Source organism: Bos indicus, chromosome 7, assembly GCF_029378745.1.
Source record: "Bos indicus isolate NIAB-ARS_2022 breed Sahiwal x Tharparkar chromosome 7, NIAB-ARS_B.indTharparkar_mat_pri_1.0, whole genome shotgun sequence".
NCBI classification, from domain to species: Eukaryota; Metazoa; Chordata; class Mammalia; order Artiodactyla; family Bovidae; genus Bos; species Bos indicus.
Window position 1 is genome coordinate 43,806,157 of NC_091766.1, and position 21,560 is coordinate 43,827,716.

At 59.5% G+C, this 21,560-nt stretch overlaps 1 protein-coding gene across 1 annotated transcript; it reads left to right on the forward strand.

Annotated features, from left to right (window-relative positions):
* The first annotated feature begins 1,237 nt into the window (after positions 1-1,237).
* ONECUT3 (one cut homeobox 3) lies at positions 1,238-20,303 on the forward strand. Its single transcript, XM_070792212.1, is given in 3 exon segments — positions 1,238-1,822; positions 1,824-2,424; positions 20,011-20,303. Coding segments are annotated over 3 exon segments (1,479 nt in total).
* Positions 20,304-21,560: the final 1,257 nt, after the last annotated feature.

A 21,560-nucleotide genomic window follows, 5' to 3' on the forward strand; every position in this document is an offset into this window, starting at 1 on the left:
GAATCCCTCCTCACCCCACACCCTGCTCTTCAGTTGGGGGCACATTTTGGGGTCTGACTTGGCCACTCTGGACTCCCCTTCCTGACTTGTATCTCATTCCCACAAAGGGATCACAGTGGGGGAGGGGGTCTCTGAGTGTGGAAGGCTCCCTCATTTATCCCAGTTCCAGGGGTCCCTGGGCCTCACCCGTCTCCAGGTGGGGAGGAAAAGGAGCACCTTCCCTCCTCTCACCGCAAAGAGAAACCCCAGGGAGAGGGTGGAGTCTGACCAGGGGCTTCCTGGGAAGCAAAGAGGATGTGTATCAGGCCTGCCTGATCTGGAGGGGGACAGAGGTTCTTTCAGAGTCACCCCCAAGCTGCTCTCACGCTGGAGATGGAGGCAATTAGAAGGACTTGGAAATAGGAGGAGTTTTTAGCATCCCTGAGGCCGGGTGCTCCATTGTACAGCTGGGGAAACTGAGGGCCCAGTGCCTACACATGGGAGCAGATCCAGACACTTGGAGACACAGGCTGGGAATCAGCCTGAGGACCTTCCGTTCAGCACCCTCCTCCCAGAGAGAACTTTGGGGGCACGATGTGACTCCCGACCTATGCTAGGAGAGAGGGAGGTTTGGGAGCAGAGAGCCCACCTCCTAGGGATCTGCGTGAGAAGGGGGCAACACCTGGATCACAGGCCCCCACTGAGTCACACTCCGGTGCACTCCCTAAAGATGGACTCACAGGTGCCAGGGAGGAAAGTAACCTTCACGACCCTTGGAAGAGACAGAGAATCTGAGCCCCAGAGACTAAGTCACCAGCCCCGCCTCGGTGAAGTCTGTCCTCGACCTCCGTCCATTGTCCCCGAGTACCACTGATCCCCAGGGGGCATGGTGGAGGCAGTGGCAGGGTGTCTGGCAGAAGCCCGGAGTCTAGCCCACTCCGGCCAGCGTGGCGCTCCAGGGGGCCAGGGCGGGCGGAGAGCTAGTCAGCGGGAGGCGGCGGCTAGGGGAGCCGGTGGGCGGGGGCGCTGACGTCAGACCCGGGCCCGGGCGCCGGCGGCCGCTCCCCCGCCACATCCTGGTGGCCGCGCTCGCAGCCGGGCCGGGCCGTACGCCGCGCAGCCGGGCAGCCTCGCGCGCAGCCACCGGGGAGCGGGCGGGGGCCATGCGGCGGCCTTGAGCGCGCCGGGCCGGCGCCGAAGAGCGCGCGCGGCGGGCGGGCGGCCGAGCCGGCGAGGAGTCCGCGCGCGGCGGCCGAGAATGGAGCTGAGCCTGGAGAGCCTGGGGGGCCTGCACGGCGTGGCCCACGCGCAGGCGGGCGAGCTGCTAAGCCCGAGCCACGCGCGCTCGGCAGCGGCGCAGCACCGCGGCCTGGTGGCGCCCGGGCGCCCCGGCCTAGTGGCCGGCATGGCGAGCCTGCTGGACGGCGGCGGCGGCGGCGGCGGCGGGGGCGCCGGGGGCGCGAGCGGCTCGAGCGGCGCGGGTGGCGGCGCTGACTTCCGCGGGGAGCTGGCCGGCCCCCTGCACCCGGCCATGGGCATGGCCTGCGAGGCGCCGGGCCTGGGCGGCACCTACACGACGCTCACGCCGCTGCAGCACCTGCCCCCGCTCGCAGCCGTGGCGGACAAGTTCCACCAGCATGCGGCGGCCGCGGCCGTAGCCGGGGCACACGGCGGCCACCCTCATTCGCACCCGCACCCGGCCGCCGCGCCGCCCCCGCCGCCCCCGCCGCAGCGCCTGGCGGCCAGCGTGAGCGGCAGCTTCACCCTCATGCGCGACGAGCGCGCGGCGCTCGCCTCCGTGGGCCACCTCTACGGGCCCTACGGCAAGGAGCTGCCCGCCATGGGGGTCGCCGCTGTCGCCGCTGCCCAATGCGCTGCCGCCCGCGCTGCACGGCGCCCCGCAGCCCCCGCCGCCGCCGCCACCCCCGCCGCTGGCCGCCTACGGCGCACCGGGCCACCTGGCCGGGGACAAGCTGCTGCCGCCCGCCGCCTTCGAGCCGCACGCCGCGCTGCTGGGTCGCGCGGAGGACGCGCTGGCCCGCGGGCTGTCCGGAGGCGGCGGCAGCGGCGGCGGCGCGGGTGGCGGGAGCACCGCGGGGCTGCTGGCGCCGCTGGGCGGGCTGGCGGCGGCTGGAGCGCACGGGTCTCACGCGGGCGGCGGCGGCCCGGCCGCGGGCGGCGGTGGCCCCGGGGCGGGCGCGGCGGCGGAGGAGATCAACACCAAGGAGGTGGCGCAGCGCATCACGGCGGAGCTGAAGCGCTACAGCATCCCGCAGGCCATCTTCGCGCAGCGCATCCTGTGCCGCTCGCAGGGCACGCTCTCCGACCTGCTGCGCAACCCCAAGCCCTGGAGCAAGCTCAAATCGGGCCGTGAGACCTTCCGCAGGATGTGGAAGTGGCTGCAGGAGCCCGAGTTCCAGCGCATGTCGGCGCTGCGCCTGGCAGGTAGGAGCTCAGCGCGCACCGCCCGACCCTAGGGGTCCTGCTCCGGGGGGCTCCCTAGCACCAGGCAGTGCGTCGGCGGAGAGTCCCGGCCCCCTCCCCATTTGGCCTGGCACTCCGCCGCCCGCTAGGGACCCCCTTGCAGGAGGTGAGAGCGCGATCTTCGCCCCTGCCCGTCTGTACCGTCACCAAAAGGAGGGAAAGGACAGTGCCGCCTTCCCTCCCCTACGGGAGTCTACACTCGCGCTCAGTCCCTCCAGGAACTGGGAGTAGGATCCCTGGGTCCCTTCAGACTGCTGGAGGATCCGCAAGTTGCCAGCAGGGTCGCTCATTGTGTGTGATGTGTGTGTGTGTGTGTGTGTGTGGCGGGGTTGGGGGGTGTGATCCAGACGTGCCGCCGCTCTCAGCTCGGAGTGCCACCCCCCTCCCCCCGAACGGCCCCTCACTGCTCCTCCCGCTCCGGGGGCAGAGTGTAGGAACCGTGCACCGAACACCGGCGCCTCCGCAGCCAGAGCCGGGCCCGCGCTCAGCCCCCGGCCCCAGCGCGCGCTTCTTTGTAGCTGGGCCTCCGCGATCGATAGCCCCCTCCCCCCTCCGGCCGCTGGCAAAGGTCACTCGAGAACGGGCGGGGGAGGGGCGGCCCGGGGGACCCGCGGCCCGGAGGCCTTCACACCCCAGCCGGCCGGCCGCCCTCCCCGCGCGGTTGCTCCTGGCTCGAGTGCGCGCACCGAACCCGCCTCTCTTTTCCATTTTGTGTTTCTCTCATTTCTACTCTCTCTGTCGGGGCAAACTGGTATCTATTTCTTTGCTTGATCCACATTTTCCTCCCTGTCTTATTCTTCCTCATCCTCTCTGTCCTGCTCCCTCTCTACCTCTCTCTGCTTCCTCATCTTACTCCCACTGATGCTCATTGACCCTCTTCTCCCTCCCAGCTGACAACAGCAGGGTCCACACCTGCCCCCAGCCAGCCGCCGCCCAGGACCCCTTCTGCTGAGTAGGGGGAGTGCAGGAGAGCCCCCATTCTCGCAGTGGTGGCCTGGCTTGGGTGGGGAGGGTCTTTTCCTGGCCATTCTGGGGAGGGGCTGCAGCCACCCCAGCCATGGGGACAATAGCAGCCCCAGGCACCTGATCGATCGCTTCTGTGCACAGGGGCGAGAGGGGCTGGATGGAGCAGGCTAGGGCTCAACCAGCCGCCCCTGGAGCGGGGAGGATGGGAGGGATTTGGCTGTGTCTGCAGCCTTCTGCTGTGAAGACTGGGTTGCCAGTGGGGGATGGAGAGGGGTCCGTGTTATTTGCTCCCCTCCCCCAGGCCACCTGGACAACCTGGGGCCCCTGCACCTACACGTGTGCCTCAGTTTCCCCTCTGCAGAACAAGGTGATTGAGCCTCCGATAGGCTTCCTTCATCCTCCACATTGGGGAATAAATCCTCCTTTCATGTGGCAGGTGACCAAGTGCGTGGGAAGGTTGCCATGAAATGTTAGAAATGGCATCAGGAACCTGGACGGTCTTGTTTGAGGACAGGATCCACTCTGTCCTGCCCCACCCCCCTCGTGACACATGCAGTGGCACAGGTGTGTTCACAGGAGACACTCAAGCACACCAATGCACAGTCATGGCCTGCTGTGTGTGCGTGATGCAGGTGACATTAGGGAGCAGGCCAAAGGCAGAGTTCTGACACCACAGATACTAAGAGGCCCTTGTCGAATGGGGTCACTGGTGAGGTCTGACTTACCGCCATTCTGGCCACCTTTGGCCTCCTCCCCAGGGCATGTATTTCGGGGACATTGTGTCTGACACATGTGTACCCAAAGGACACACACCAGTTTCCTTTTTTTTTTTAATTCCACTGTCACATCATGTAAGAAACAGAACCCATTTGTGGCATTCGAATGGCACATTTCGGGGCCATCCAAGAGGTTGATGAGGGCGTCTTAGAATAGCAGACTTCAGGGGAGAAATCCCCGTGGGGGTGCTGCTGTGGGAGAGCAGCGCCAACCGGCAGGGGAGGGCGGGCGGCCCGCGCTTGCATCCCGGCCGGGCCTCCCTGACTTCTGTGGCGGTAGAGAGCCTCCTCGCCTCTTTGAGCCTCGGTTTCCCCATTTGGACTGGGACTCAGAATAGCGACCGTCTGGGGGCCCCTAGGGGAAATGCAGGGCCTGAGGGCAGGGCCTGGCATATGCTCAGGTCCAGGGGACACTAAACCGCGACACCTGGCCTGTTTCCGTTGCTTCCCCAGGCCCCTGCCCACTCTGTGATCTTGCCGCCCGCCTGGTCCGCGCACCGGGCCCTGGGCACCTGCTGCACCTTGGGCGCGCTCAGGACCGCGTCCAGAGAGCGGGGCTGGGCTTAGAATGTTAGAGGTGGCTGGGCCGTGGGGTAATTAGGAGCCGACCGGCTGAGAGGCCTTTAGTTCCGGTCGCTGCGCAAATGAAAAGCGGTTAAGTGGCGGCAAATCGCAGCGGTTAGGGGGAGGTGGCCTGGCTCATCTCTCCCCCACGCGCCGCCCCGCACGCGCAGCCTGAGGCGCCTCCAGGCCGCCGACCCGCACAGTCCGACCCCGGCAGGCCGCACTCACCGCCCTTCCTCCTCCCCAGTCCCCATCCTGAGCCCAGCGAAAGCCGCCCGCCATCCCCGGACCGGCCGGCAGCTCCGCGCCCCGGTCCCGCCTCCGCGCGCTTGCGGGCCTCTGTCTCCGGCCTCGCTTCTTGGCCCAGCTGCTGTGGGCGTCCCGTTGGGGTGTCCTCCCCACCGCCCTGGACCAGGAGGCGGTAAGGACGAAGAAAGACACACGCAGAGACAGGCAGAAAGACACAGAGATAGGTAGGGAGAGACAGTGGCAAAAACAAAGTGAGAAAGACAAAAAGAGACAAAGAGGCAGAAAAGGAGACTGGAAACGAGAGGTGACGGCTCCCAACGGCAGCTCCTCAGCTGGGGTCACTCGTCTGGAACCTGACGGCTCCCAGCTCCTCCACCTCTCTCCTTCCTCAGGAATGAGGGACTGTTTAAGCCAGTTCAGATAATGAACCCACTTTACAGACCACCGAGCCAGGGCTGAAAGGGACGCACTTGCGGAAGCTGCACAAGCAGGGGGACGTGGAGCCGGCAGTCCTCTGGGGTTGAGGACTTAAGGGGGATTTCTTTCTTTTGAAGCACCCAAGAAATCTGGCCAGGTAGACCTCAGGGTTCCCCACTCCGTTGCTCCCAGACCTGTCTGTTCTTTGCGACTCAGTTTATCCATCTGTAAAATGTGTGCACTGGGGTAGACAGGCTCTGGGTCTGAATTCTGAGATTCTGGGGACGGCCCATCCTGCAAGGCCCCAACCCCACTGTCCTGGTGGGGTCTCACCCTGCTCCACCCTCAGGGTCCTTAGAGCCCCGCAGCTTCCCAGCCGCCACCTCTTCGAAGCCCTCCCTTGGAAGACCCCGTCTCAAACGGTAATTACGGAAGAGGGGCTGGGGGAGGGGCTGATGGACTTCTCTGCGGGGGCGGGGTGGTCGATGAATTCGAATTACCGGCTCTAATTCATCACCGCCGCCTGGTCGATAACTTCGCCCGTCTTCAAATATTGTTTAAATTGCAACTCCGGAGGAAAAGTATTTTTTGTAACTGATCAGAGAATATATATAAAATATCAGATGGTGGCGATTGAAGGAAGGGTCCTCTCCTCCTGGCTCACTAGTGAGCCCTGAACCTAGAATCCCTGAAGGATGAGGGAGACCGCTGGTGGGGGAAACTGAGGCAGGGAGGGAGCCATTTCTGGAGCTGAAGCTGGTGGGCACAGTGAGGGCAGTGACCAGCGGCTGGGAGTCCGCGGGGGACGGTGGTGGAAGGGGAAAATACACATCAACTGCCCCTCCCCCCAGACTAGGACAGGCCTGTCCCCCACCCATTCTGTATCCAACATCAGGTGTTGAAAAGCTGGCGGGCAGGTGGGGTGGGGGCTTTCCTAGGCTGAAGAGACTCAACTGAGAGGTCTACTCTGGTAGGACTACTACCCAAACCCCATAAATGATCTGCCCACCCCACCCCCCAAAGGCCAATGTACCTTCTGTAAAACTTAACCTTGAACCAACCACAAGGGCCCATACCTCTTACAGATCCTTTAGGAAAGACATCCTAGCTGAGAACTTGGATAACTGGCCTCACCTGGGTTCTATCACTAACTCATCCTGGGCAAGGGTCTGAGTCTCAGTTTCTTCATCAGAGAAATGGACAGAATCAAGTGCCACCTCCGAGGTGCTTGTTGAGGTTTTTCTTATCAACTCATTCCCCACCAGAACCCCTAAGGACACATTCACAGAACCTGCACCCTGAGGCCACATTGCTTACTCACTCTCACCTGCTCACACCACACCTCCTAGTCTGTAGGGAAGACCCGGGTCACCACCGGCAGTCTGTGCTTCGTGGAACCCACAGAGAGTGGGCAGGGGAGCTGGAAGGGGGTCTGGGACCCAGAGGGGACACTGCAGACCCCGCCCCGAGAAACAGGGAGTAGGGGGAGACTGTCTGGGGCTGTGGGTACCAGAGCCTTGTGGGTCTGGGTACAATGCCAGGGGCCCCCACACCAGCCCCCCTTATAGAACACAAGCCCCAAGTGGGGTGGTGCCAGCTCCCTGCCCAGGTTCCGTGATTCTGGCTGTCAGATGTGGAGGGGGCTGTCTGGGGTGCTCAGAGCCCTCCCCCTCCCCTAGGAATGAGGGACTGTTAAGCCAGTTCAGATAATGAGCCCACTTTACAGACCACCAAGCCAGGGCTGAAAGGGACGCTCTTGCCGAAGCTGCACAAGCGGGGAGATGTGGAGCTGGCAGTAAGTGGGGCTTGAGTGGCTCAGGCTCCTATCCCACTCAGGGCCCAGCAGAGACAAAGGCTGGGAGGAGAGCTCAGTGGACTGAGGCCAGGACTAAGAGGAAGCCTCTCCAGGTTACATCCAGGTCCAGCTTACAAACACTTGGGTGACACTTGGGCCAGGAGGGAAGGCCTGCACTTTCCTCCTGACACAGAGTTGGACAGACTCCTGTGCCCATGGGAGCCCCGCCAGGGACCACCAGAGACCCTCGAGGGGGTGGGGGGGGGTAGAGGGGGAGTGGAGGTCGAGTCCCAGTGTCCTCCTGCTGAACACAGAGCCACCTGCTTCTGCTTCTCCTGGCTGCCAGCCCTCAGGGGGAATTTGGGTCACTGAATGTCCAGCCTCCCTGGACCCCAGGTCGGAGAACTTCCTGCCTGAGAGACTGGATGGTCACCCCCACGTCACAGAGAAGCACACAGAGGTCCTGGAGCTGGGCTTTGGCTTCTTTATTCCGAGTCTCCTTAGCTGAAAATCCTATGCTATGCTATGCTAAGTTGCTTCAGTCGTGCCCGACTCTGTGCGACCCCATAGAAGGCAGCCCACCAGGCTCCGCCGTCGCTGGGATTCTCCAGGCAAGAATACTGGAGTGGGCCGCCATTTCCCTTTCCAATGTATGAAAGAGAAAAGTGAAAGTGAAGTCGCTCAGTCGTGTCCGACTCTTAGCGACCCCATGGACTGCAGCCTACCAGGCTCCTCCGTCCATGGGATTTTCCAGGCAAGAATACTGGAGTGGGGTGCCATTGCCTTCGGGCTCACCAAGACAGGGCCATTTTCCCTAGCCTCCTCCGACACCCCGACGCCCCCTATCAATCATCACCACTCTAGTCGGAGCAACCCACCTCTGGCCGCCTCCTTCTCCACGCTGGTCTCCAGGCTCCACCCCCTTCCCTGGAGTCCTCTCCGCAGCTGGAGGGGGCTCACCATTCCTCTTCTTAATACCATGCCTGGTCGCTCTCCAGATCCCAGAAGTGGAGGCAACTTTCTATTCTGCCTCAGTGCGGGTGGAAACACCAAGGACAAAAGGCTGGGAGGCGGGAAACCAAAACTGCTGTAAGGATGGAGGCCGGCCCCTATGGCTGGAGTCTTTGTGTGTAGCAGCGAGCTCGGCTTAACCAGGGCAGCTTAGGCTGGTTTGAATCAAGTTTTTAATTAAATATGGCCCTTGATCAATAAGGAAGGCTGTGCTCCTAGGGGAGGAGAAAAGCTGGTCTGGAGCCAGGACCAGCCTGGGAGACCCATCTGACCTTGGGGTGTCCTGGGGCACCTGCGGCCTCAGTTTCCCCTCGGCCAAATAGGTGTAGATATGAGTGGGGCCGGTATGCGGATGCGGCCAGGATGTGGGTGGGGTCAAGATGAGGTTGGGGCAGGGTCCCTCCTGCCTCCTGTCTTGCTTTATGGACTGATGTGGGAGTGGGCGAGGGGCTTAGACCTAAAGAGTCACACGCACCAAGCCACAGATTGGCAGAAGGAAACGGACCAGTAGGGCGTCCATGACTGGCGTGGGCCGCCAGAGAGAAAGGACGGAAGTGTAGACGTGCCCGGGACGCAGTGTAGAGGCGCATGGGGAACTTAAGCAGAGATGCAAAGGAACGGGGATGTGAGGGTAGGTCCTCACGGGACACAAGTAGGCGCCCACACTAGGACAAGAGAGCGCAGTCTCCGGCTCAAGTCGGGTCTGGCGATCGGAGGCAGCACCGGGCGCTGGGGGTGTGGGGAAGAACCCCCTTCTCTCTCCCGAAACCGCTGCGAGCGGCCAGGAATTATTCATGGCACCCAGCTGGGCCGCTTGACCACTTCTGCACACCCGCTTCCAGGCAGTTGCTGTCCGACCCTACTCCCTAGTGCTGGGGGGTTGGGAGAAGGTCGCGCAGCGAGCGGTGGCGGGGTGGGCAATTGGGGGCCTGGTACGGATACAGCAGGGTTCATGCTTCTCTACGAAACCGAGCGTGCCCTGGGGAGGAAGTCAGTGCCTTGGTTCCCACTGCCCCAGGCCGCCGCCGCCCCGCAGTGCCGGCCAAGCCGCCGCGGGCAAAACCCCGGCCTCCGCGTTCCGCCGTTCTGTCCGCGGCGGACGTGGGATCTCCCAAACCTGAAAGGATCTAGCGTGCACCTGCCTTCCACAGCTCGGCGGGAGGTGGACGCGCGCGGCCCAGTGTAAGGAGACTGGAACACTGGCACTTCACACCCGCGGCGTCCCAGCAGGGTCACCGGCGGCGCTCGCATCCCACCACTCGGGGGGAAATCACATCTCACCCAGGGGTAGCCGTGTCTGGGTTCGCCTCCCTCCCGGCCCCAGAGCGGCGTCGGACTTGGCGCGCTCGGCTGTGCGCTCGCTCGGAACGTCGGGTCGCTGCGCCTGGAATGCAAACGGTTCAGCGCCGGGGGACACGGGGCGCTCCCAGAGAGGGAGGCACGGGCCGGCGGCAGCTCGGGTTCGTGACCGTGGACAAGGCGTGTCCCCTGAGCACTTCCGTTTCCCCAAATGGAGACTAGAATCCGCAGCCGGCTGGAGCACAAAGCGGATAAAGAAAAAAGCTCCAGTGCGTTGGGGAACCTCGACAAAGACCCTGCTCGCTCCCTCTGCCTGCCTTCTGCTTCCCCAGCCTGTTCTTTTAAAAAACATTGTTTTTTTTTTTTTTTTTTTTCAAACAGCGGACACATTCGCCAAGTCCTCCTTTCTATAAATCCCAGTTTCTATTTCTCCTTCTAAAGAGAGGTGACACTTAATCCAGCACCCCTAATGCACGTTCTTTTCTTTTCCTCTTTTAAAAAAATGCCACCAAAAGACCACCCACCCCCACGCCCCGCGCAGTTCTCCTGTGCTTTTGCTTCCTGACACGGAACATCCACATCAGGAAAGACAGCGCCTCGGAGGCCCTTTTGCCAGCTGCGTAATATTCTCTTTGGCCGTTCCCTCCTTTCTTCAACCACCTCCCCGCCCGGTGGACACCTGGGCGGTTTCAGATGGTTTGCGGTCAGCCCCAGGCAGCAGCGCGCACGTGCACCGCCACCATTTCGCTTGTGACTTTACTTGTGGCTGAGTTTGCCAATCACTGAGATGCTGGCTTCCCCTACCCCTCCCTTTTCTGCGCTTCCCCCCACCCCTCCCTTTTGTGCGCTGGCCTCTCTACGCTTTTTCTTATCACCGGTTCCTTTCCTGTCATCTTTTTCAAATCCATTTCCAACTGCTGGCCGCTGTGACTGTTAACAGTTTTTTTTTTTTTTTTTTTTAAATAAAAGCTCTGTGTGCGCACTGATGCGGTTTGCCCCCCCCCCCCCCCCCCCCCCCGCCAACCCCTCCCCTCCACAGTGCCTGAATGGGGAGGGGGTTCGAGGCATGAGAGTTGCCCCTGGACACCCCCAGCGTCCCCCATCACAGACACTGCAACCACCAGATGGAGCCCCCCTCCCCCACACACACCAGGGGTAGCCCAGAGTCCAGTGGAAATGCTCATTTCTCTGATAAGTCTTTGAAAGGCTCAGAACTAATTTGAAAATGCGGCCATTAAAATCCCATCAGGGGAAGGAGAAGGGGGAGGGATCGAGGGAGGGATGGAGGGAGGCTGGGCGACAGCCAAGGTGGTTCAGATGCTGGGAGATGGGAGGTGTAGACCTGGCGGGCAGGGGAGGAGAGGACGCAAGGAGCGGGTGTGGAGATCAGGGAGGCAGCAGAGGCAGAGGGGGCTCCTGAGGCTTCCAGAGGGTCCTCCGTTTCCCTGGAGATGACTCCGCCCCCCGCATCCATGAGAACCTCTTACTGGGGCCCGCAGGGATGCAGGGTATGGATAAAGAGGATGGAGGTATGAATGTGCTCAGCTCCCCTCCTAGTGGCTCACTGTGTGACCTTGGGCAAGTCACTCACTGTCTCTGGCCAGAGGAGGCCAGCGGGGAATGCTCAAGGCAGACAGCCCAGTGGGGACAAGCCATCAGGTGGGTGTATCAATGTGCCCCACATCTGGGGCTGGGCAGCTGGTGGCCGGGGTGAGATGTGTCGCCAAGGAAACCAGTCATCATCCCAGCCGGGGACCTGGCTCCGTATTGAATTGTCTGCTCCAAGAAGCTGAGCTGAGCTCAGAAGGTGGCTGGAAGGAGGGGACAGTGAATCCAGCTTCTGCTCCCATACCCCAACCTGTACCCAGGTGGATGGACACTGTGGGGTACAGGCTTATGAGGTCAGGGGGGCAGGGGGCCGACAAGAGCAACTCTTTGGGGACCTTGAACACAGCACAGAGTGCCACACAGAAGGACTGAGACAACACTCCTAGGTCGCTGATTTTGGGGGCCACCGTCTGGCTGTTGTTGTCTCCTGTCAAACCCAGCCTTTCTTGGGGGGTGTCACCCTTCTAGTGCGACCCTGGCTCCTGCCTCGTCTCCCTGGGCTTCACTATGCCTCTCCCCCGTTGTCCCCAGATGTCAAGCTCGGCCTCCTATTTTACCCTCCATGCCCAGATCTGTTCCGACCCAGGCAGCCTCAGGTCTTCCCCTACAAATAGCCCACCCACACCCGCCTTCACCCCCGCTGCACATCGGGGCAGCCATGGGTCTCCCTGTATCTCTGATTGTTTGGCTAGCGTGCCATCACATCAGATCGCGTCAGGCAGGGGCTGCATCCATCTTACTCACTGCTTTCCCCAGCAAAACTATCCAAACAGCACACACAGTAGGCGCTTGATAAGTGTGTGGAGAAAGAGCTAGTGAAGGGAGGAGTGATGGCTGCAGGCCCACCCTGGCCTGCATTTGGACTGCTGTACGGTGGGACCCCCACTTCCATGGACGGATGGGGACATCAGGACCAGGGTTGTAAACCACGGAGTGTATGCGAAGGGCCACTTGGCCCCTGGAGCCTGCTGACCAGGAAGGACAGGGTGGTGGTGGGGGGTGGGGGCAGCTAGCAGTCCCAGGACAAGAGCAGACAAGAACTGCCCTAGGTCTGGGTGGCCCATCCTGCATTCTGTACACTCAGACCCCATGGGCTCAGGGCCACCCATACTGGCTGTCACACCCAGAAGTCACATTATGCCCTTGACTCTTCACACAGCACCCTCCATCTGATGTCCATGCTGTGTCCACTACACCCTCCAGGCCAGCTGCAAGCCAAGGTCACGCTGAGGTCTGGCTGGGTGTTCCTGTACTGCCCACTGACCAGCCTCATCCTCTGAGCCTTCCCGCACTGTCCCTCCCATCCACCTGTCACACTCACGGCTCTGCCTACCATCATAGGTCACTTGCTGTCACTCACACTTGTGGTCTGCTCTGCATGGACACCCTCCCAGTGCAGCAAAGTGCACTGCACACACCACCTCCCTCTCACACCTCTGTCCACCTGGCCGGGCCCTGTGTGTCCTCACACAGGCACATCCAACAGACAGGGACAGACAGCCCATGTGGTCAGCTGGCTGGGCTAGGGATGGCCCTGGACAGGCATAGCGGGGCCACTCATTCTCCAGGTCACCCTGGTGGACCACAGCAGGCCTCAGGAGGAGGAAATAGAAGGAGGCGGGAGAGGATGAGGGATGAAGATGCTGAGGAACCTGAAGAGGAGGGGGAGACTGGCGGGAGAAGGGGAAGGAAGGGAGGAGAGAAGGAGAGGGGTTGTCTGGGGAGAAGGAGGGGGAAGGCAGCAGCGGTGGGTCAGACGGAAGCTAACAGGTGCAACCCCAGCTCCACCCAGTGGGGGCCTGGTTCTCCCCATCCACTGAGGGGGTGACTGAATCCAGGGCCCCAGCTTCTCCCTGGCAGACTGCAGACAGGGTGCTCCTGGGGTCCCACTGCCTTACCTGGCCCTCCAGGGCAGTGGCCACCAGGTCTCCCTGTGCAGGGTCTTCCAGTATGGGCTATTCCCCCACCACCCACAGTGGGGAGGGGCGTCAGTCAGTGGACAGACACAGTCGGCCCACAGCCTCCTGTGGATCCACTCTGTGCTGGACATCAGAGGGCTCCCAGGGGAGGGAAGTGGGGCTCTGCTGAGGGTAAGGAGAAGAGTTTCCTGGGGCAAGGGCCACTGAATCTGGGCCTTGAGGGATGTGTAGGAGTTCTTTGGCTGAGGCCGCCCTGCTCCGAACCTTGGCCTCTCCATCCCTTCCCTCTCCAGGAAGATTCCTGGGAAGGTGCTGAGGCGGGGAGGCACTTCACAGCTGCACTGCAAGTGGGGGCTGGAACCTAGCCCCTGCCCCGCAGCCCCAGATGGGCGCTGAGAGCCTCAGCTCAGTGCCATCACCCTATTCAGGACTTTTCTGGCTAAACCCGTTCGCAGAGCCTGGCAAGGCAGGGCTCATGACTAAGACCATTTTCCATGTGAGAAAACAGGCTCAGAGGCAGGCACCGGGCAGTAACCCACGTGGTGGCCGGTCTGACTGCCCCCTTGGCTCCTGGAGGTGAGCAACTTCCTAGAACGGCAGGAGGCAGGAGGGACAGAGGTGCTGTGGGAGTAAGCCTCAGAGGGTCTGAAATGAAAGGGAACTTGAGGGTGACCCCCACTCACCTCCCTTTGCCATTGCCGCAGGGATGCGGCCCAGCCTGGCTGACCCTGCTTCCCGGAGCCCCGCCCTGTGCTGGGGCGGGAGACCACTGCCTCCTGCCGGTCACAACGGGAAACTCGGGCCGGACTGATAGAAAAGCCCACCCTTAGCCCTTGAGGGTTGGAGAAGGAAATGGCAACCCACTCCAGTGTTCTTGCCTGGAGAATCCCAGGGACGGGGGAGCCTCGTGGGCTGCCATCTATGGGGTCGCACAGAATCGGACACTACTGAAGTGACTTAGCAGCAGCAGCAGCAGCAGCCCTTGAGGGGTGCCCTCACATCAAATCAGATCAGTCGCTCAGTCGTGTCCGACTCTTTGCGACCCCATAGGAGCAGGCTAATTTGGAAAGGGGCCTCTTTTGTATCCCCTTGGATCTCCTCCGGGACTCCCAGGAGCCAGCCCCAGACCCTCCTCATCCCTGATTCCAAAATGACTGACAGCAATTGGAGACCCTGGATGCTCTAAGATCATGGAATCTGGCTCCGAGTATCAGATTCTCCGTCCCTGAGGTCATGGAGGGCGGACAGGAGAGAAAGTTGGAGCCAGAACCTTCATTCCCTGAGAGAATGGTAAATACTGTCAGGGGAAAAGGAAGAAAAAAGCTGAGCAGGGAGAGAGTTTGAAGAATTAAATTGGAGAGGGGGTTCAGGATGGACCTCACAGATGAGATCAGAGCTTTGAGTGAAGACTAGAAGGAGACGAGGGAGCTATGAAGAAACGTGGGGAAGAGCGATGCAGGCAGAGGTGGCAGCTATTTGCAAAGGCCTGAGTTTGGTCTGTGCCCGGGGTGAAACCAGTGTGGCTGCGAAGCTGTGAGCTGAGTCGGGGCAGCAGGAGGACATAAGAACAGAGAGACAGTGGGGGTAAGGGGCTGAATGAGATGAGGAGGGGGTGGATAGCTGACGGCACACTGAAAAATGTTTGAAGGAGGCAGAGGGTCCCAGTTTTGCAGTTGAGACTGAAGCAGGCCTTGTAAAGGAACTGACTCCCAGGGTCCCTGAGAGACAACCCCCCCAAAATCCCACAAGCCAGCCCAGCTGGCTCCTCCTGTGCTGTCATGGCAACCATGGTTAGTGGTGTGGGCCTGAGTCGGGAGCCCCTCCCTGTCCCCCCACCACAAGCTGGGAAGCCCTGGTAAGGGGACTGGGCTATGTACTCCCTGTACTAGTCACATACAAGGTGAGCCCTATGATGGGGTTTGATGGTACAAGTGAGGGTATTGGAGGAGACAGTTTTGGAGGGGATAAAATGGATGGTGTTAAGAGTGCAGGTGGAGGAAATGATGAGAGCAGAGGTGGTGTTGATGGGGTGATGAGGTAGACTGTGGATGGAGGTGGTGCTGGCATAGGTGGTGGTGATGGTGGAGGAGGAGGTGATGCTGGTAGAGGTGGTGAAGGTGGAAGTAATGGAGGCGATGCTGGTAGGTGGACACCATGGTGGTGGAGAGGAGGGCAGAAGAGGCAGCGGAGGTGGAAGCGATGCAGGTGGAGGAGATGGTGATGGTGGAGGTGACAGAAGCAGAGGTGATGGAGGGCAGATAAGCGACCCTGATGGGGGAGGAAGAAATGGAGGTGGACGAGCCGCAGGGGGAGCAGGGGACGGTGGAGGGGATGCTGGAGGAGGCTTCCTAGGCACACCACAGTGGTGGTCCCCAGGGGAGATCATTGCGGGAGAGGTGGGCCTAGAACTGGCAGGGCAGTGTCTGGGGGCCGTGGGTGGGGAGACCCCAGGCTGCTCCCAGCGGCCCCTCTTCCCCAGGCTACTTCCTGGTCAGTCCTCTCACAGCCTCTGTTTTCACTTCTGTGAAAGGGGCCCATTCCCTGTCCTCTCCTCCTCCTGGGGCTGCCTCCAGGGACAGCAGCGATTTGGGGGCTGGACTAGGGTGATCCTGAGTGCTGGAAGGGATACTGGTGGGCGGAGGAAGCCGCTCTGGGCCGCCTCCCCTACCGCACTGACACCCCCGCGGGGCCAGGGGCCTCCAGGCCGGCGCCGCTGGGGGCTGTGGGGGATGAAGCGGTGACAAAAGCTGCTCGCGGTAAACAGCTCCGACTGGAGCCCAGATCGATCCGGGCTGTGAGGAGCTGTAATTAGATTGAACGCCCGGGAAGCGGGGGGAGAGCGGAGCCTCTTTTTGCTGTGATCGACAAAACGCGAAGTTTTTTCACGACTCTGCTGTGGCTGGCCCCTCCCCCAGCCTCCGCCTCTGAAGCCCCCACACGGCTCTGGATTGGACAAGAAGGAGGTGGGTGAGGAAGAGGCGACCCACATCTTACCTCCCTTCCATCTGCCAGTCAACCCTGGCTCCTGTCCTGTCCCTGCCAGGACTTGCTGGGTGACTTTGGGCAAGTGGCCTACCTTCTCTGAGTAGGAAAGAATCTCCTTGCCTTATGGAATTATCTCAAGGATGAAAAAAAAACAGCACATGGAAGGCCCTGGACGTGTAAAGCTCTTGCAGGCTTTCTGAAATGTTTGTATCTCTGCCCTTCCTATAAATGCATGTTGAGTTTGTGAGAACAATTCTAAGTGAGTGAATGAAAGCATGAGTGAATGAATGAATTGGAGGTCACAACAGGTGGCAAGAATGTAAAGGCCTGGGCTGAGTTTTGACTCTTCCCTGATGTTGCTGCCCGAGATCCAGCTTTTCCTTAAAAGAATGGGGATGTGGCCTCCTCTTGTGAGCTTCACAAGCTGGCCAGTTCCAAGGAGATGAGAGGTCAAGGTGGTTCCTGGTGCTTCCTTTCCACGTTTCTTTCTTTTAAAATTAATACTTATTTTTAATTGCTTTACAATGTTGCATTGGTTTCTGCCATACAGCAACACGAATCAGCCATAGGTATGCATATGTCCCCTCCCTCCTGAACCTCTCTCTCCCATCAAAGTTTCTTTATGCAGATAAAACATGAATAAATGTTCCCTCTCCCCACTTTGTATACAAAATGCTGTCTGGTACATGGTTCATCTCCTAGGTTTTACCTCATACAGTACTAGGATTTCTGTCTCCTTTCTTGTACAGCTGTTTGTTCTTCCAGGAATTTATGGTTGCCTATCACAAACTCTCCCACATCCTCCAACAAAACGCAAAACTAACACCTGTTAGGACATCTCCCCTTTCTACTTCTGTTGGTGCACCGGCTCTGATCTTGGGCTGACCTCTTGTCCCTGGTGCCTTTGTCCTGCTGTCTTTCAGGGTCTCCCTTCTTCATATGGGATACCTCTTTTCTTCTAGATTGAATCACATTTCCTGAATCCCACATCTTCCTTTTTTGATTTACTTCCTCATGTTGATGAAACATGCCCTCTAATAGCTTTCTGAGAAAAGGGTGCACAAAAGTCAACTTTTGGAGACCTTGAATGTCTGGCTATATCTTTAGTCTGCCTTCATGCTTGAGTTTGGCTGGGCACACAATTCTAGCTGAATATAGATTTTGCTCAGAATTTTGAAGGCATTGTTCCACTGGCTCATAGCTTTTGAGAAGCCTAAAGCCACTCTGATTCTTGGTTCTCCAAATGGCATGTGGCTTTCCTCTCTGGGAGCATTTATCTTCTTTTCACCCTGGGTCCCTGACATTTCACAAGGGTGAGCCTCAGGGAGTCTTTTTTAATTTATTGAGCTGAGCATTTCATGAGCTGTTTTAAACTGAATTCTCATGTCCTCCAACTGCTTCTCAGGTGGTGCAGTGGTAAAGAATCTGCCTGCCAATGCAGGAGACACAAGAGATGTGGAGAATCCCATGGACAGAGGAGCCTGGTGGCCTACAGTCCATGGGGTCATAACGAGTTGGACATGACTGAGCACACACACACACACACACACATATTATTCTAATCATATTGATATAATTTGTTTGGGCTTCCCTTCCTCTAGTTTTGGATGGCCTCTTGCTCAGATGACAAACCTGCACATTCATCCTCAAACTTTGTTATCATCTTTCCCTCATTTTTCATCTCTGCATCCACTTGTATTTCCAGGGATATTTGCTTTATGTTCCAATTCTTCTTCTTCTTTTTTTTTTTTTTTTAACTTTTTGGCCATGCCACATGGCTTGTGGAATCTTAGTTCCCCAACCAGGGAATGAACCCCAGGCCCTTGGTGGTGAAAGCAGAGTCCTAACCACTGGACTGCCAGGAAAGTTCCTATGTCCCAATTCTTACATTGACTTTATTCCTGCTATAATATACTTAAATTCTAAGAGCATTGTCTGCCCCTTTCATGGTCCTTTCTATTGAACAGCATCCGGTTCTTGTTTCATGGATACAGTATTCTTCTCTTACCCCTCCCAGAATCTGACTTCTAATTGCACCTATCTTATCTGTTTCTTCTGAGAGCATCAGCCCCCAGTCCTCCTCCCATTTTTCTCACTTTCTCTCTCTCTCCTTCATTAGAGGCTTTTTTCTGAAAAGTCTAGTAACCTCTGCCTGCCAGTCTTATTTAATTATGAAACCTGAAACAGCCAATTAGAAGCACTGTGTGTTCCAGGTCAGAAGAAGCCAGAAAAGGAAGTGGTGCATCAGTTCAAATGGAGGGGGGACTTGGGGGCGAGAGGGGGAGCTGTCATCACTGAGAAATGAGCCACAGCACAGGGGACATTCATTTATTTTTTACGGACGTGTGTGGACATTGATCTGGCATGTCATCTGGTTCAGACTGTTCCGGAACCAAAAAAAACCAGCTTGGTATGTGGTCCCAGCAGGCTACCAGGGCTGGCAGTGGAGATCTGCTAGTACAGCCTGTGCCACCAGCCACTCTGGGGGTGACAGAGTCGCTGGGGCAAGTGGTTTGTGGGAAGGCAGGATGGGGCGGGTGTCCACCACCCACTGTCCCTGACTGGTGTGTGGACAAGGAATTGAAACCCTGATGGAGTTTTCGCTGATGTCGCCAGTCCCCAGGTGGAGGTAGCCAGCTTTGGCTGGTGAAGATCATGTTGTCCATCCACTGGCCCCACAGCATTGAGGGGAGGGGCCCGCTTTGGAGCTGGTGCAGGGGGGAGCACGACCATAGGCTCCACCCTAGCTCCACCACTCTGAGATGCTGCCCCTTCTCCTTTGCAAGCTTCCACCCACCACAGGGGGCTTCCCAAGTGGCTCAGTGGTAAAGAATCTGCCTGCAATGCAGGAGATACAGGCAAACATGAGTTCGATCCCTGGGTTGGGAAGATTCCCCTGGAGAAGGAAATGGGAACCCACTCCAGTATTCTTGTCTGGAGAATCCCATGGACAGAGGAACCTGGAGGGCTACAGTCCATAGTGTTGAGAAGAGTTGGACATGACTGAAGTGACTTAGCACACAAGCACTGACCATAGGGCGGCCTCCTATGCCTTCCGCGTCATCTGGGCCAGGTGGTTCTGGCAGAGGGAGGGTTGGTCTTGCAATTCCCCACCTCCAGAAGTTCCCTGGGGGACCTGAGGGGTGCCAAGCCTTGGTCTCAGCCTGCTGGTGGAGGGAGGCCAGAGTAGGGGCTCAGAGATCAGAATCAGACCAAGTGGATGACCATGTTAGCTGGATTCTGGATCCCTAAGCTGATCAGGCCTCAGGTCAACAGGGAAGGAGACATGGATTGTCACCTGTCTTCCGAGAACCTAGTTGCCCCATCATTCCAGGGGGATGTTCCTGGGGTTTGTGACCCCACCCCCCCACAAAGAGGTATTAATTAACCAGTTCTTTCACTCAGGTCTACACTGAGCCAAATAACTCACATGTAGGGTTTCCGGGTCATTTCCCCCAACATCCCCCAGGTGTGGGCTGCAGGAGGGAGGGCAGAAAGCCACCAACATTAGTTGTACTCTTGAGGTCAGGATTCTTGGGGGGTGAGGGGTAGTTTGGGGACATGAGGCTAGGAGGGGCTCAGAATGCAGAAAGGGTGTGGGAGGGCGTGACGACCCGTGCCTGTGGAAGTGTGCTCACACTATGTCCCCTTCTTTGTCTCCCCTACCCGCCCCCATCTGCCTCCTTTGTCTCTGTTCCCCGCCCACGACTGTCTGCCCCCCTCTCCTTCCATTACTGGTGGTCTCTATCGACCTACCGCCTTCTCGCTGCCTCCTGCTCTTTGTGTCTCCTTGTCTTTTTGGCCCTGTCCCCGTGTCGTCTCTCCATCTCTCGCGTTTCCCGCATTTCTGTTTCCTGATGTCTCGATGCTCCGGGACACGTGGCCTGTCTTCTCCCGTCCGGCCGCGCGGTGGCGCCGCGTCCCTCTCGCCCGCCGGCCCGCCCGCGCTCGCCCGCAGCCTGCAAGCGCAAGGAGCAGGAGCAGCAGAAAGAGCGCGCGCTGCAGCCCAAAAAGCAGCGCCTGGTGTTCACCGACCTGCAGCGGCGCACGCTCATCGCCATCTTCAAGGAGAACAAGCGGCCGTCTAAGGAGATGCAGGTCACCATCTCGCAGCAGCTCGGCCTGGAGCTCAACACTGTCAGCAATTTCTTCATGAACGCGCGGCGCCGCTGCATGAACCGCTGGGCCGAGGAGCCCGGAGCTGCCCCCGGGGGCCCCGCCGGCGCTGCCGCCACCTTCTCCAAGGCCTGAGGCGCCCCGACTGCGCGCCCTCCCAGCCTCCACGGCCGGGCGCTGCCCCCCGAACCCACATTCCGCCCCACCCCCGACTCCCACCCTGCCGGCCCGGAGACCTGCCCCAGGGCGCACCTGGAGGGGCTGCCGACCGGGCCCCCACACCCAGGGAAGGGACGCAGCACACCCCCAGCCCAAGTGCACAAAAAGGGTCCCCCCTCCCTCCGTCCCCATCCCCTTCAGGCCAAAGGAAGCCCTCCACCCCCCGAGAGGGAAAGGGGTGACAGAAAGGAGCGCCCCGGCTCCCTTTCAATTCAGGAAGCCCAGGGGGCCTCGAGGAAAACCAGGGCTCACGTGTCGTCCCGAAAGCGGGTCAAGAAGCACATACTAGAAACAGAAACCGGGTAATTTCAAAAAGGAATTTAAAGAATAGCCACTCCTTCGCCAGCTCCCGCCCGCAGGAGGGAGGCAGGAAGGCTTCGTCTCCAGCGGTGCCCCACGGACCCTCCCCCAGAACTCAGCTCTTCCGAAGTCGCCAAAGCCCACGTGGAGCTGGATGCTCACGCCGCCCCCTCCCCCCACCAAGACCACCCCCGATCCGCTGGCAGAACTGCCCCCACAGCCAAGAACCCAGCCGCCCCTCCCGACGGCCAGGGCTCCTTGTGCCAAGAATTGCCTGCCTTAACGTCTGGGGAGGGGCCTGCCTGCAGCGGCTACCGGTGAGCTCCCATCCCCACCCAGTCCCGGACCGGAAGGGACGGCAGCTCAAACAAGCGGGTAATTCCAGAGGCCTCTGTCCCAGCATCCCTCTGTCCGGGATGCACTTTACCGCTACGCACCTTGATGAATGATGCGGGGAGAGACAAACCCCAGACAGCGGAAGAAAACACCCAGATTCCACAGAGAAGCGGGCCCCGGGAAGGCAGGGGAGCACCTGAGCTCCTGAGCGCTGGGGTCGCGGCGCCACCCTCGGCTCGGAATCCTCTGGACTTGCCCCACCTGCCAGCGCTTCGGGCTGCGGCGCTGAGCCTGCATGGGCGCACCTGTGCTCCTGCCTTTTCTCCAAAGAGAGAAAGAAGAGGATGAACAAGGTGGAATCTGCTTGCTCTGATTTTTGCCAAAAGAAAAAAAAAAAAAAAGACAAAGGGGAAGGAAGGGTCAGAAATGAAGATAAGCACGCCCCCTCCCCACTCCCCCCTCCTCCAGGTGACCTCCAGGATTGGCCGGCAGCTGGATCCCAAGAGCCTGCTCCCCGCCAGCCGGGGGTTCAAGAGC